Source organism: Hyalella azteca, unplaced genomic scaffold (assembly GCF_000764305.2).
Source record: "Hyalella azteca isolate HAZT.00-mixed unplaced genomic scaffold, Hazt_2.0.2 contig3573, whole genome shotgun sequence".
NCBI lineage: Eukaryota > Metazoa > Arthropoda > Malacostraca > Amphipoda > Hyalellidae > Hyalella > Hyalella azteca.
The window spans coordinates 293,479-310,702 of NW_025933818.1; the positions used below are offsets into that span (position 1 = coordinate 293,479).

General features: G+C 36.3%; 1 protein-coding gene across 1 annotated transcript in view; it reads left to right on the forward strand.

Annotated features, from left to right (window-relative positions):
* Positions 1–17,224, forward strand: part of LOC108667415 (potassium voltage-gated channel subfamily H member 8) — a 152,245-nt gene that overhangs the window by 123,789 nt on the left and 11,232 nt on the right. Inside the window, exons 6-9 of the mRNA XM_047879660.1 lie at positions 8,179–8,339; positions 9,864–10,086; positions 13,941–14,120; positions 17,002–17,201. Coding sequence (XP_047735616.1) covers positions 8,179–8,339; positions 9,864–10,086; positions 13,941–14,120; positions 17,002–17,201 — 764 coding nt within the window. The remainder of the gene's footprint in view (positions 1–8,178; positions 8,340–9,863; positions 10,087–13,940; positions 14,121–17,001; positions 17,202–17,224) is intronic.

Genomic DNA, 17,224 nt, shown 5'->3' on the forward strand with positions numbered 1-17,224 from the left:
AAAGGTCCAGTCTGAGCTACAAAATTTGATTTGATTTCTTATGATAATATGGTTTTACATCTGAATTGATGATTTTTTCAATTGAATTTGAAATAATCGTTCAATTTTCGGAGGGCGAACAATCGTTCATTATTAATTTATTATATCCCCGATTCAAAGTTACTATTGAAGTGAGAGTTGCGTCGATCCCGCAGTCCCTTCAGCGACGGTTGTTCAGATCATTTTTTTCGCGAACTTATATTGAACGGAAACAATTTTAATAAAAAGTGATGTATCAAATTACATACGTTGATTAAATTGCCTTTAATTGGTTGTCGAGGCTTTCTCACGTATTTTGTTCGAGCGATCAGAGACATTTTCGTCACGTCATTCGATAATTTCTAATTTTATGTAAAGGCAGGAAATCACGGTTTTGTTTTTTAATGAAATAATCAATGTTGATTCTGCGTTTATCCTACATTTCATTATTAATTTATTCCATATTTTCTCACTCTACATACATTAAAATAGATTGAAAATGGTTAAAACTTTTTTGTATTAATTCGTAATTGTAATTCCGGCAAAAATTGCCTCATATAATTGTATGCAAAGTTATTGGAGTCGAAATTATACCATCAGAATATTTTTTTCTGAGGCATAGTATAGACAATCCAGTTTGTGTTATGGCCTTGCTGCCGCTGTATATTAGGTACGATCGAGTGCGCGTTTATCTCCCTCATTTCCTGAAATCTTTTTTTGTCTGATTTGATAAATCATCTATTTCCATATTATCAATCATAAGTATTGATTTCATGTTATTAATAAACTTTGACCAATGGTTTATCTATTAATATCATCATTTTCATACTTGATTTTATACGCATAAAATAAGATTTCACAAATTTGGAATTATTTTCGCTCATGAAATTTTTACGATTCTTCGCACAACAATTGATCCACAAGATGCCTTCACAATCTTCCTTCTGTGATTATTTGGTCATTAACATTCATACTCCATGCATGAGTTTCAATGTTTTAAAACTACATTTGCATTAAGTTATATGGTGACATGAGAAAATATCTCATGATTGCAAACTTCTGGTTCAATGATAAATTTTTGATTTTATGATAAAATTTCCTAATTCTGATTTTTATATTCGCTGACATTTTTTGTTGTTTTATTTTACAGTCAGTTGAGGTAAATTATGGTGAGAGTAAAGATTTATTTTTCGAGCCGATCATGTTGGTTCAAATCAAATTGGTTCAAAGTTTAATTGGAACGATTAATTAAAAATTTTTCGCCCACTGTCGAATATATATGGAATACATTGTTGATTAGTGGGCAATATCTCTAAATGGAAAACAAAGTTCCAATTTGTACACAACATTGCTCCAAATTACAGCATTCCTTCCAATGGAGCTGAATTAACTGCTTCCATGAGACATCCCGAGTTGAGTCGTTTGGTAGTGACTCGATATTTCCCTATTCATTAGTCAACTCATAATTAATTGCTGCATTTATTTAACCTAGTATGAAGAAAAATGCGGTCGATTACGCCCTTTCTTTCGCCATGGTTATCAGTTGACCTGTGCACAAAGAGAACTTCGAATTAATGTAAACATTTCCCCGATTATTTCTTTGCATGGCTAGCGAGACTCGTGAGCCAAATCCACGCAGTAAATATTCGCCCCTTTCAAGGTATCGTATAAATTCATCGCAGTCGGTGATGCGGAGATGTTGAGACGACCTCATCTTTAACAGCACGCAGCGTCACTGACGGGTCTCAAATTCGCGTTCTCACATTCATGTTCCGGCTTGATGTTTGTGCTCGCTTCGGGATTACGTTCTTAGAAATGATAGTAAATAAAGCTCTATATTTTTTTAATAGCTCGAATGAGGCTGCACTGCAATTTCCAAAGGACCGCGCGCTATGAGTAACATTAAAAAGTTGCATGCGTGCCCATGATGCAAAATATCATGTGATGTTAAAGGATTAAAAGAATACGCATAGGCATAGTACTATATCCATAGTCGGCAATTAGCATCTTTGCAAGTGAAGCTTTACATGTAAAAAAGTAATCCAGGGAAAATGAAAATTGTAATAATGATTTTGTTTGAAGTTGATTATGCTATTAAATAAAATGTATTCTGGGTACTGATTTAAGTAACTTAATTGGCAGGTATTTGGTCTGAGCAACTCGTCTTGTGGCTTGTATCAAATTTCAAGATTAAACAAAGAAAATTAAAATCAACACCGTTTGTTTTGAGATATCTTGTGTCAATCTGGGAGAACTTTTAGTTCAAATGAAACTTACACGCGCAACAAATCCTAGAACTACACCTATTGCTATCCCATAACTGGTGACCCCAGTGCTGATACAACTCTAATGTCAGATGAACAGCGCGTGAGTGAAAGGAATTAATTTATATGACCAAATACCTCAGAAAATCAAATTCACATCGGTGGGCAGAAAAAGGAGTGCAAAATGCAGCAAGATTATGTGAGTGCTTTTAAAACAAGATTAAGTCCAAAATCATATAATAATGATGGAACAAAGATTAACTATAGAAATTAAAGATTAGAGATCATGAAGCTTCTATAGGTCTGTGGTTTCGACGTCGGCGTTGAAACCTCATTGAAGTATACAAGTTTACTCATAGTTTGTACAAGATACCAGAAAGATTAATAGAATATGAAACAAGAACCAACACCTGGGGCCAAAGCGTTGAAAGCTATATGAACTAAAAAAATAAAACTCGGTACTCACTGCAGTGAGTGAAAGAGAGCGCATTTTCTCGTCGACGAAAACGCGATGTCACGGACGGACAGACAGACAGAAGGGCATGGCGAGCACAATAGCGCCTTTTTTCATAAATGAGAAAATGCGTTAAAAACCGCGCTGGAACTCGTCCACGTGTGGCGGAACATAAGTTTTGTGAACAATTTTTTAAAGAACAATGTTTTTATTTCTGGCTAAACTCAAATGATGTAACTTTTGCCTGTTAAATTATGACTAAATAATGCGTAAAAATTTTTTATATCTCGACGTAAACGTGGAAACTCTTTTTTATGTGATACTATTTATCGATAGCGATAAGTTACATTGATTAGCGTCACTCGTCGTCTGCTAGCCCCCACCACGTGTAGACTAATTTCTAAGATATTTAATTCGTAAATTGTGACTTGATCCTGGAAGTAGATAAGCGCTGTCAATCTACGGTACCATCGTCTCGCGAGTACGGCTACGTCGCCATCTTTGCGTAAACAAGTTGGACATCTTCGACCTATATGTTCTATAAAAAATCGATTATAGCCTATAATCATGTTAACAAAAGGTTAAACTTTGCGATTCTATTATGTGATATTAGTTGTCGTTGCACTTTGATCATGCTTTTAGTCAATGTTTCTTTTGTCTAGGCAAAGTGCTATAAAATTCGCGACTCACGCGCTTGACAGTTAGGTATCTTCGGGAGTTATTATATCATATATAGTCTTTCACCGATCAATATGTGGCCAAATAATTAAACTACGATCCTACTTTATTGTAATGTACATAGATGATGTTAATAACCCGTTTCGTGTACATTGTGAAAGAGGTATTTTGTGAGGTTATTTTAGTTGAGCTACACCTCGTGGACGAATACTGTGTGCTCAGTGTGACTGGTTTGGGTCTAAGCACTTCGATTCGAATGCAGAGAGCCAGATCTGGGCTGCTAAGACTGTTGTAATTGTGGACATATCTCGCAAGGTTAATCGATTCGAGGGTGCTTGCTTAAAGCAGGCGTAAGTAAGAAGAAATCCTCTAACGAACTAAATACGGCGTAGGCAGAGTTCATGGTTACTCCCGGCCACTGGCAGCGCTCTGGTACGTGTGGCTCCTACCCGTACCGAGCGCACCTCTCGTGTTGTGGGGGATATTACCTTCCGCACTCGAGTATATTTGTCAGCGTTCTGGTGCGGCTCGTACTCGTTTCGTTCGCGCCTCCCGTGTCATTGGGGTTAATGCCTTCCGTGCTTCGGAAGTAATCGGCCTTTGGCATCTCGTACCCGTGTCATTTACCGTCTAACTCTACTGCCTCTTGGTGTGGCTCGTACCAATATTATTCGCTTTTCTCGGCAGTGTATTGGACTCTTACCCTGAGTAACTGTGACTGGCTGTGAGCATGAGTTTAATTATGATTGATGTTTAAAAACCTGATTTTCCTCCTGATATGCATTCAAATTTGATGACCTAATTGCAGATTGTTTTTATTCTGTAATGGAAAACGAATTATTGACCCGTAACGATTGACCGCATTTAAACAAATAGGTTACTAATATTAACTATCATTCACGCTCAATACTTCACGCCTAGATGTTTACCTTTATCCCAGGATAGAAAGATGTAGTAGGTATGTACTGTATGTATGTATGTAGTATTGAGCCACGTAGTAGGTAGAAGCTCAATAATGGCAAATTAAGATAATGAAATTTGATGGTCTCCAATTCTATATTTTCAGATAAAACTGCATTATCTTGTTGCAAAATTTGCCAAAGAAAAGCCCATCTTGCAGACAATTTATGATGAATAAAATTTTCAAAGACGTCAATGTTTTTCTTTGTCTGAATAAATGTTACCGCAAGTTGCTTCCGTGGTTCATTTTAGTGAGTGCGTCTCGTTTCGTAAAAAAACACGCTGCTGTGAGTAAGAAATTGCGTTCAGCTCCGGCCGGTGAACCTTTCTCGATGTGGCCGCTGATGGATGCAATCTGCCAGCTGTTCGATATCTTCCATCCTTGAGCGAGAGACCATCGTGTGTTTGACTGATGCTGAAGCCCTGCCAGATCGCATGCAGTGCTTCACCAAATCTTCATTGTCGCGGGTTCGAATACCTTGTGGGAGCGTCACTTAATCTATATGAGCGGCAGTCTGCTTTGAGGAGCCAGTTCTGGAGGGATTAATATTCTGGAACATTTTGATTTAAATTATATTGTCATAAAATAACGAGAAATTTTGATGGATCAATATCTGTATTGATCTTTTGATATTTATTTCAATCTAGTTAACTATGGAAAATAATGAATTTTATGAATCTGGAAACAGAAGGAACAATAATTCCACTTTAGACTAGATTCGACTGGACAAAATTACCTATTTCCAAGAACTGAGACAAGTACTAAAATTGTTCTTATGAGGCAGATTTTTGCAGAAGGAAATGGTTGGTTTGATATCAGTGATCAACTCGACCCCTGGTCGGTCCCCATAAATAGCTGCGCGCCCTGTATACAAAGGCGTTAAAGGGGAAGGAGTTGCCATCAGTATTGATTTGGCCATAAATTCGTCTTGATGGACCCCCAGAACCCCAACTAACACTATAGTTTTGAATAATTTTTTAAAGTACTACTATTGATCCAAACCTCGTTGCCAACCATTATTTTCGATCGCAGCAGTTCAACATTCTCATACTCTGATGATATTGGAACTTTATCTAACTCATACTCCGAATCACCCAGTGTCGGTGCTCTTATCATTCTGTCATTTTATCATGTTGATGATTGATGTTGCACTGTAACTGTTCGTAGTGACTGACTTTGAAAAAAATGTAATCCTGCAAACTGCATAGAAGCTGTAATCGTTAAATATGCTACTGTCCAAGGATCATGTGAAACTTTTTTGCTATTTTTTATTGTGAAAAAATTAGAAAATGAACTGGCTTTTTTCCACCCAACGTAGTTTACCCACAATGAAGTTGACTTCAGCCAAGTGCGGCAGAATTCCGAGTCAACAGCTTAAGTCGATTTGCTCGTTTCTGTGCGTTGAAAGCATGACTGGCGATTGTGAACGTATTGAGTACCTCGGGCATGCATCTATGCCAGTAACACATTCAGTTTGTGCTCATTAATTCTCTTGAATGTGGTTGAAATATTTGATGGACTTTCCCTTCCTTGACGAGGCGTCGGGATGGCGTGTTGAGCGGGGCGACCATCGACCGGAAGGCAACTTATTAAGAGCGGCTCCTAGTTTATCAATTATATGTAACGCACTGATGATATTCCGGCTCCTACAGCTACTAGTTGATATTTTTGTTCGGGTTGATCTGCTTGCAACTGTTCACAAAAAAACACACAATTCAGAATTTTGTCGGCATTTGTTGTCTTACTTCTGATGAAATAAGCCCCAATTAAATGTTAATACGTCGCCTGACAGGCATAGCTGTCTGACTGCACAACACATAGACCCTTTAATATTTTGACTGGAGGTTGTATTTCGATGAGATTTATAACATTGTACACATTGTGCGTAGTAACACTATCTGGTCACGTCTATGCGTACTGAGCGAGTCTCTCCCTGATTTCAAAGGACTTGTAACTTGTGGGTGCGAGCGTTCCCATATTTTGCCATAATATATTAATCCGTTCTATGGACAAAATTTAAGTAGAATAGGTACTTCAGATTAAGGTAAAATTTACCGTAGATCTCTTGTAATTAAGCAATAAAGATTCTCTTATCTCTCTCAATCATTGTTGTATAAATGCAAAATTTATTGTACTAACTCCATTTGTGTGTATTTTTGCATTTGCGCTATAAAAGTTGGGTTTGAGAAGGAATTACTTCTTGTCGAGTGACTCTCATCTGGCGTTTAGTCGGGCTTCGCTTATCTGAAATTATTTGTTTGATGTATTTCCTGTTTTTGAGGAATACCTCTATTCCTTGAACTTGTCGCTGCATTTAAAGCAATTTATAAAGCACATATATATGATACCTGTAAGCTCGGCTATTCGTTAAGAAAAGTTACCACCCGAATCCATTGAGAATTTGAACGCTTTGAAGTCCCTGGCTACTGAATATATCACAAGGAAAGGCATCTCGTGAGCTCTCATTTGAAGTTATTTGCAGCAATTGCTGCTCCTTCGGGGAACACATACTTAGTTATTAATGCCAGTACGTATATAAGTTTGAAATTCTGTTGTGTTGCAAAACGTCAAAAGGAAGACGTCTTGTAACAGAGGTGACTGTTAATCTAAAGTGCAAGACCTTGCATTGTCACCTGCAAGAAGAATGCATTTGCTTTTTCTTGAAAAATTTGTGTGATTCAGACGCTTAGAAAGCAACTTAGTGTGAAGATTAATAATTTTGTCACTACTCTACCGTAGAACTTCTAAATCTTATTAAACGTATAATGTGCTTAGATTTTCTTAAATTATACTCGACAATATAAAAAAAAACTATTGTACCTCAAAATATTGCGTATTTAAAATACTTTTAAGATGATCCACCTAAATTAATATTTATCAAACCTGATCCATTTCCAGACGGATCGCTCACGTGTACAAATGTCATCTTAGAATTTTTAGTTCTTACAAGTACATTTTTTAATAAATTTTCGGCTTGATGCGCATGTGTCGTACGCAACTTAGTTATAGCAGATTTTAATCTACGCGTTTGATTTAGTTCGATTCTGGCTCTCGACTTGCCTATAGTGAAGGGAATATTTGGTACGTGTTTAGTTAGGAATATCGCTCTGAATATTTACATTCAATTCAAGTTCTCAATGTGTTTCGTTCAAAATAAAGTATTCTACGTATCATGTTTATGCTGTGTGCAATACTACTTTATAAGCTATTTTAACATTGTATGTTTATTTAACAAAAACCGATTTTAATAAGAAGTTCAAGGATTCTCGCGTTTTCAAAACCCATCGTGAACGAATAAACTAATTTACAGTCATTAACCGGCAAAGGATGTTTGAGTTTCTGTATATAATTTGATAAATATGCTGCTGCCGGTTTAACGAGCTCAAAGTCACAGAAAATACAATGCCTAACTTTTTTTTACGATATGCGCAAGCTAATAAAAGAGCGCTGGCAATTAAATATCTAATTATAGGAGGTTGAAAATATTTTTATCTAAAATCAGTGTCCAAATTTTTTATGACACGCCATAGCGTATGAAAGAGCGCCAATGCTTAGAACAAAAATGTCAACCTGATTTTCATTTTCCTTGTGAAAAACACCAGTTTCTAAACCATCATTAGTGTTTCCGAAAAGTAGAATTAAATGTTGTTGCATAATTTCTTTATTCTTAGTTTACCTTCATTTTTAATTATTAGGCTTACATGAAAACTGCGGTTTATTCGACCGTAACAATAATTTTTCAAAGTTTGGTTTGTTTTTTGAAACGTTTAAAAAATAACACCGTATGATTGTTAATTTTTCAGACATTATCCTGAATTTTCGGACGACGTACGTGAACAAGAAGGGCGAGGTGGTGTTGTGCCCCCGCAAGATCGCCCTCAACTACATCAAGGGCTGGTTTGTGCTCGACTTGGTTGCCGCCATCCCCTTTGAGCTCATACTGCAGAGCAGAACTGAAAATGAGGTCAGTTTTTCGGTTGTAGTGTAGTTTTTCCATAGTTTTTATTCATATTTTCATAGTTTTCATTCATACTTTCATAGTTTTCATTCATAATTTCATAGTTTTCATTCATAATTTCATAGTTTTCATTCATACATGGTGTTTGTTTCTATGCGAAGCTAACTTGAATTTTATTGTATGCTATTTACATGAAATTATCATGTGTCCCATCACATCAGTTATCAGTTAACTCTTACGTTCCTTAACATATTTTGCAACGTCCTTTCTAAGCAAATCTTAAATTTTATTGTAAATTATTCCATTCATGGCCATATCAACTTAAAATCATTATATTATAATGATTTTATTATATTATTTTTATTTTATATTATTTTTTTTATTTATTATTATTATTATAAGCCTTAAGAATGCTAGAAATACCCCGCGATCAGATACCTCAGGCTGTGCAGACTGCACCACAGGCGGTAAAAATGCAATAAGATCTTACTTTGAAAAAGGCCTAGCAAACCGTATTTGCTGAGCGGTATACTCCGCGTGAACATGATTCCGATTTTTCATTGAGGTTGAGATCAGTCACTGCTGATTTACTGCGTCATTGTGGATTTGAACCGCTATACCTATGTTGAAGAATTTAAAAATGTTCATTTGAATTTAACTGTGCTTTGAACTTTGTTCCAGAAATTCTGAATTTCAAGCGTTTGAATTTTTTGTGTATGTAAAATTAGTACTTAAATTCGTAGCGATTATACTTTGCGCTTGCAAATCCTGTAAAACAAGATTAATATAAAGTGCCCTGACATTTGCGATTTCGAAAATTTGAAAAAGTCAAATTTATTTAAATGCAGGTATTTTTTTTTCTTCATACGATTGCATTGATCCTGGAAATTTTTCTGAGAATTCCTAAAATGTTTGATTAATTTAAACACAATTTAGTCACTAGTACCTGTGTAATTGTGATAGAGGTTCCGATCTTCAATTGATTAATTACAATTCAGATGGTAAATTCTCAATATTACTCGGATGACTCGTTGCTTAAAGCAAATTTTTGAGTGCAAAATTTTACGACTTGCCAACGCACAAAGTAGATATAAGATAAGAGAGTATATATAGCCATATATACCCATCAGCGTGGATTAAAGTTTATATTGTTTATTGAAAGTTGCAGTGGCTGATGCTGATCCGTATGCCATAGACTCTTATGTCGTGTTTGCTTCTGTATTCAATATATTTAGACTATATATAAGTTGGTGATTAACTCGCTCCTTCCACCGCTGAGAGTCTTACTGATATTTCATGAATATTTTTCGAAATCTTATCTCGTTTTGCTGAATCACTGGCAAGTACTAATTTCATTACTGTTGATTCGTCTCACATATTTCTAATTTTCACTTAATACCTATATCATGGCGACAATAGCATTCATTCCCAAAGATTTGCCTCGCTTGTTTTCCTATTTGGCAATTGCTTGCCTAAGACACCCCAGTTTGCGTGTTTTGATTGGTGTATGCCTCGGGTTTTTGGCGGCAGGCGAACAAGATCTACACGATGCTAAAGTTGACGCGCCTGCTTCGCCTGGCACGACTTCTGCAGAAGATGGACCGCTACTCTCAATACTCGACGTTCGTGCTCACGTTGCTCATGCTGTGCTTCACGCTAGTGGCTCACTGGCTCGCCTGCATCTGGATAGCTCTTGTCGTCATCCCCACACCCACTAACGGCACTTACATGGAGATCGAGTATGACAGAGCAAGTGAGTTTTGCACCTCTGCATACAAGGTAATATTTTAGTCAAGATATAACATACTTATCAGTAACATCATGACTGCGAATCACATTTCTGTGTGGCTTGCACATTGTTGAGTGAAAGCCAACGTACAATTCATACCACCTACAGAGCCCACATGGAGATGGAAATGAAGTACAATGTGACTGGAAAATTTTATTTAGGAGCTCTATGAATTCCATGAAGTAATCCACAGATTATATTTCAAATCCAATTGTTTAATCCATAGATTATATTTTCACTCTTCTTGGTCTAGCGCCCAAGGCCTCGATCGCGACTCGTGGCTCCCACTTTGTGGATACATTATTAATGTGTAGTGAATATTTCTATGTTAACTTTCTTATTGTAGTTATTATTTTTCTTGTTTATTCCCGGTTTCATTACTCTAGTCTTAGTGCATGGCTCCTTCGAGAAAGTAAACACTATACAATAAAATTATTTCAATGTTTTATTATTGATAGGGATATTGAGGTCGACATATTGTGGAGATTGCCTCGTTCATCGTCATTGAATTAGCGCTTCTGCCAAAATAATAGGTATTATCAATTATTGGTAGCCTATCAGATAAAAAGATTATATAAATCTTCTGTGGCAAGAACACCAATCCGTTGGGGGGAATATTCAGGAACGCATTTCTTATAGTAACTCAAGTTAATCCCAACTCTAAGCTGCTTATGTCTAATATTTGGAGAAAAGCTTCATATTTATGGTTAGACTTGTGATATGAAGATTGACTTACCTGATTTGTCAGCTTCCGTAACGTTATTTTAACGTCTAAGCAGGGTGGCCCAGTGGTTACAGTTCAGAGTACCAAGATTGGCGCAGAGAGGCGCGGGTTCGATCCCAGCTCTGTGCGCCAGTTTCTGGTGAGAATCGGCGAGGAGGCCGGGCGGTTAAGCACAGTAGAATTTGAATCAGTGAGTTGTGAGTTCGAGACCGCAACAAGCTGTGGATGTTCTGCGATTTTAAGAATCGGCGACAGGCCTACGGCCTAATTAACGCTGAAACCGCTATTATTATTATTATTATATCACCACCCATTCCTTCAGTATCACCGCGTCGTCTTTGTGACGTCATTGTAGTGAGGCTATATAAGTGCCTCAATCATCCCAGGAGTCAGTGGCTGCCTAGCCTCTACGTATGAGCGTCTACATACGTTCTGTCGGCTCCGACACTCGTCTGTTCACTGGCGATCGTGTCGATCTAGCTGCCATTTATATTCAATTATATTCTTGTATTAATACTTCGCCGTGACTTAATTACATTAAATAATTTCCGCTTTAGAGTTACATCTCGTTACTTAACCTATTATAACAAGTTGAACAATTAATTGAACCGCGATAAACTTTTATTTAGTTAAAACTTGTCCCAGGTGTCACTGAAAAGACGCTCCGACAGATTTAACGCACTGGAGTTGAAGGTATTATTAATCACTTGCGGATTTTCGACACTCAATCGTCTATTAGCGCTGACAGATCAAAATATTCTTTCTTGCGACTGCAATTGTTTAGCAAATTTGCTGATGTGCTGTTAAAATTATTTACAAATAAACCAAGTATTTTTCATGTTCCCATTTAACCGTTTCATAAGATGAATAATTATCAATATTCTTCTGGCAATATGTCCTTGCTAGTTGCACTCGCGTCCTCTCGAGAAAAAGTGAATTACTTGGATGATATTTCAAAGATCTTCAATGAACAGGAAGAACGTCTGGCGGTAACGAGCTATCAACGTCAAGCCAAAAGTTGTCTTTGAAGTGAACGAGTGTCAAGCGTTCTTGTCTCGAGAACTGCCTGAACGATCTTGCCCAAAGGCTGATCACAACTAATTAGTATGGCTTCCTGATATTTAATTAGGTCGCTTGCTCCTCTTCAAACGCTCGTCTTCTCTTGAGATGCTCCGTGCTCGCCAATTTCCAACAAAGCTTGCAAAATTTTCCCTCCAATATTACGTTTATTAATTGCAAGTTATTCTAAAAGTATGTGTTCAGTTTGATCACTAACAAGTCACCATAATGTCTAGAGTTAAAGAGACGAGTTTTTCACATAAGAACAATATTCACTCTATGTACGCTAGTCGTACGGTATGATCAGGAATGTTCACTCATACTGCCAAATGATATGAACGCACTCATTCATGAAATTCATTCTACTGTTTTAGCTCATTTTCTCAGTTATGGAAAAAATGCACTATTGTGCTCGCCATGTCCGTCTGTCTGTCTGTCCGTCCGTGACTTCATGTTTTCGTCGACGAGAAAATGCGCTCTCGGTCACTCACTGCAGTGAGTACTGAGTTATATTTTTTTCTCTTGTGTTAAATCGAGCAATGAAGGCTGCGGTATTGATTATGTCTTGCTTCTTACACGAGGTCTAAATGATATATTTTTTTAAACATGTATTTGGCCTTGCGAAATGCATTCAAAAATTTTGATTTTCACTCTTTCACTTCTATCTTTGGCAGAATAAAGTTCTTTGAGAGTTATGACTTCAATCCCTCGAACTCGAGTTTGCCGCGCCTCGATTTGCTCCTCTGAAAATGTTTTCACGAGGAATATGAATTCCTTTGAATGCTAGCGCGTTTTAATGCAGTTTTTGAGTCATGAAATTCTGCAACTACACGGATATTCGCAAACTTAATTTAGAATTTCAGACCGATCCAAGGTTTGCATTAGAAAGTGCAGTTAGCCATGCTACGATTTGATTTGAAGCTGATATTATATTAGTGTGTTTTGTGCGCCATTATAATTTTAACACTTAATTTTTTAGATTATTGACTGATATTCTTCTAAGATGCGTTCAAAGTCGTGAAATTCTAAGTTATAGTTTACAAATTTTCCAATTATTAGATTCAATGAAATAATTCCGAAATGTTTTGTTCACTTGAAAAAAAAATTAATTGAAGATATCCATCCTAAGATTGTACACTCTATTATTATTGTTCGTCTGATTCTTCATGTGTTTGCGAGTACAAATATTGGATAAGGCTCCGAAATTCGTCACTTCTAATCTCTGATAAATTTCGCATTTGAAGCTAGAATTGCATTAAAATTTACGTCACACACCGCATAAATTTCAATCATGAGCTTGATGCATATAGAATATCAATAATTTTTACTTTGGAATAACCTCCCTGCTGACCAGGATATTGAAAAATTCGATGAAAAGTCCGCGGATTTGTAAAGAATTGCTAGCATTCATCATCCTTTGATTTACGGTTCTCATTTGCTTTTATTCACTCGACAGGACGTATTGGTCATTTGACTTTCACGAATAATTCATTTTGAATGTTTTATTTTTGTGGCAGTGGGGGTTCAAAATGCTATTTTTTAATTTAGTTCGTTATTGTTAGTTTCACTCTTCGCCATTATTTTATTTCCTTGCCTTTTCTGTATTCTGATTTCTTGCTCCGCCATGTTGTCTGTTATCGATCTCACATTTTATTTGTCTTTGAAAAGTGTCATCTCCCTCATTACTTCTCTTCCTGATACCTTTTTTTTCACCATAGGTGGTCAATTATTGTTCTTCCCAAAACATATATAACACCTTTTACTATATCCTCGATTTCTATTAATAGTTTACCCGCAGGTGGGTAAATTGTTCAACATGATACATATTATACTTATAACTATTTCTTTAATTTCAATTAATTTGTTTTTATCACAGGTGGTCAATTGTTTCACCAAATACCTATTGTTCATCTATCTTTATATTTAATTTCCATTAAATTCTTTCATCACAGGTTATCGATTCTTCAATAAAATACACATTATACGTCTACGTATATCTCCAAACCCAATTAAATCATTACATGCATCGCACCAGGCTGGATTTACGAGCTGGCAGAGCGCACTCACGTCAACGTGTCTAGTCTGAACAACGACCAGAAGTATGTGACTGCGCTGTACTTCACGTTCTCATCCCTCACGTCCGTTGGCTTCGGCAACGTCTCCGCCAACACTAAAGCTGAAAAAATATTCAGCATCATCAGCATGCTTATTGGCTGTAAGATCTACAATATATTTTCTCAAGATGATAAAATTACAACAATAGCATTAATATTAAGACTTCTTAATCTTTATTTATTCAGTGCAAACTTTTTTATCACTCGGAATTTATTTAATTTTTAAATTCATGATTATAAGCCAAATATATCGCTGCTTTTGGTGTAAGATTGGAAAAATTGAAGCTATAATCATATTTTGTAAGCAAATTCGAATAAATGCAATTCTCAGTCAGATAGTAGTGCGTCTTGTTCATTTCGATTTGCATCGATTATTTATTAGATCTTGTTTCTAACCATCCCGAAGGGAAATTTGTTGTGATACATGTTTTCTAAGCGTATTATTTTTTGATGTGCTCGTGTTAGAGGCCTTGATTAATGATACGTCATCTTGCATAGGATGAAATAAGATGTTATGTTATGTTGTGGTTGTCCATTCGAGCTGTACCATGATATTTTGTCTTTCGATTTTGTATCTCATAAAGGAATAATGTTTCATGATTCTAATAATAGCGAACAGAAGGGTGAGTGATTGTGACTTTGTCGGGGCTCTCTGACACCCAACTAGCCTACATGATAGTATAGGTTCGGGAAATTGATGAATAGTTATTAAAACACTTAATTACCTCACTTTCGAATGACCAAACTAAATAATATCAACGTATGAAAAATATTAAAACACTTCATTACCTCACTTTCAAATGAACAAACTAAATAATATCAACGTGTGAAAAATATTAAAACACTTCATTACCTCACTTTCAAATGAACAAACTAAATAATATCAACGTGTGAAAAAATGACATTAGCACATTAGCACTTTAAGTTCACATCTTCCATTTAGGATTCTTTGCTCATCAGCTCAAGTACTGAGATTTGAGGCCAACTCTTGATTTAAGGTTAAATCTCCATTTGAGTCTAACTCTCCATTTTGAGTAACAATTGGTCTGAGGTTTTCCTTCGCTCCGGCTTTCCACGCAACAATAATGAACGAACCTTATAGCATTCCTCACATTTCTTCCAGTGAACTCTAAACTAAAATTACAATTAAAATTTAGAATAATAAAACATTTCTAACAAATTTCGTCGCCTCGCATTACATTAAACTGACAAACGATTTTTATCCTCTACAACTTCCTGAAAATTGTTGATTATTTCCCCTTATTTAGTCTTGATCGCGAGAAAGCCAATACCGAGTAAAGGAAGTTCAACATTTTGCGCGCTTACAAATACTTAGTAAACGACAGGCGAATCAACTTGAATGCATTGCAAATTAGCGTTTCTGCCTACTACCTGTCTCGAAGAAGATAGAAAAAGTATGAAGATTCCTGTCGTAATACACATGCAGAAAATATATCTGCCGTTCTTATATCGTATGACTTTTTAAATAATAAATTGAAGGCTGCGGTGCAATAATCAATCAGCGTCCTTGCATTTTCATACAGCTGAACTATCAATGTGTGCTTATAACGTCTAAATTAAAAAAAAAATCCTCGCTGAGTGCTTGAGTTTTCGTGGCTACTTCATCATGTGCGATGGGTTTTCAGCTGCTGAAGGAAGTTTTCGTTCGAATAAAATATAGCTGAGCACGAATCAAGATCTGATTCGTAAGATAAGGTTAACACGTTTACTTTATAATCAAATGTGTGCCTGTTCACACCTTTAATGTTCGTCATTAATTTCAATGTGATCGTTATTTTTCCTCCCTATATTGAGACACATTTGTAAAATGTTTAATTTCAATTGTTAATATATATAAATTAGATGTAAATAGTAACGGTCAATAAATAGAAGTGAATATCCAAATCTAATTTAACTCAAAGATAACTTTCAATCTTGGCTGCTCACGCTGCTAATGTATCAGACCAAGAGTGGCGCTTCTGACGAGTCAGAAATGCAAAGCTATATTTGCTTCAATGGCTTTATTGACATGCAGAGGAAGTCTGCTTAAGTAACTCGTTGAACCAAGTATTCTTGCTCCTAACGATGCTTTCAAGTCCTTATTTCGGACTTCTTAGAGCTGCGTGACTCAATTTGTATTCGCCGAGGCATCGAAGACTGTCGACAAATCTGATAAAATAGAGCAATAGTACCATTTTAGTTGTATTTACATAGTGTCTGTTGTCATACCCTCTCGAAGCATGCATGTCAAGGTTCACTAGTGCAGCAGGTTTACTATCCCAACAAATTTTTCTTAAATCATCATGTTTTATTTTCATAACGGCAATAACTGTGTTAAAAAAAATTCCTATCACTGTTAGGACAGAGTTGGCGGTAGAATTTTGGCTGCATTTTATACATTTTTGGCTCGCATATTTTAGCATGTAATTCATACCTCAACATGGGTAAATTTCGCCACTATATTGTATTCATTGTTCGACAAAGTGTTAAACATTATTTATATAGTTCTGAAAACCTTGTATTTGGAGTTTTCTGACATTAAGTTTGATTATACTGAATTTTTCCAACGATTAATAAGACTGAGGGGTTTCATGTTTTGAATAGTTTGATTTTTATGGCATTAAAAATTAAATTTGTCTGGACACTTGACAAATTAATAATAATTAATTTATATGGTCTTATAGCAACAGCGTTAGCCTATATCTCCATATTCAAAGTGTTAAGGCTCTGAGGCCGAAATAAGTAATGTACGTCTTCGCGCTCGCAGTGACAACCTAAATTTAATGCCCAGCAAAAAGGCTAAAAAATTCTAAAGATATGTGTTATCTCTTCATGCATTTAATTTTCTAATGTTAAAGTCCAAAATGACATGAATGCTATACTGTTTTTTGAATGCTAACTCTCTTCGGTTACCTGCTTGTCGTTTTCACATTCATTTCGCAGTCAAATCAGATAATAAATATTTTTTTACGTTTCCCGCAGCGCTGATGCATGCCACGGTATTTGGCAACGTAACTTCCATTATTCAGCGGATGTACTCGCGCAAGTCGCAATACCAAACCAAGTGGCGAGACCTCAAAGACTTCCTCACGCTCAACCAGATCCCCAAGGAGCTCAAGCAGCGCATGCAGGACTACTTCCAGACCATGTGGAGTCTTAACCAGGGCATCGATATTCATGAGGTGGGCGCAGCGCATGGTCATGC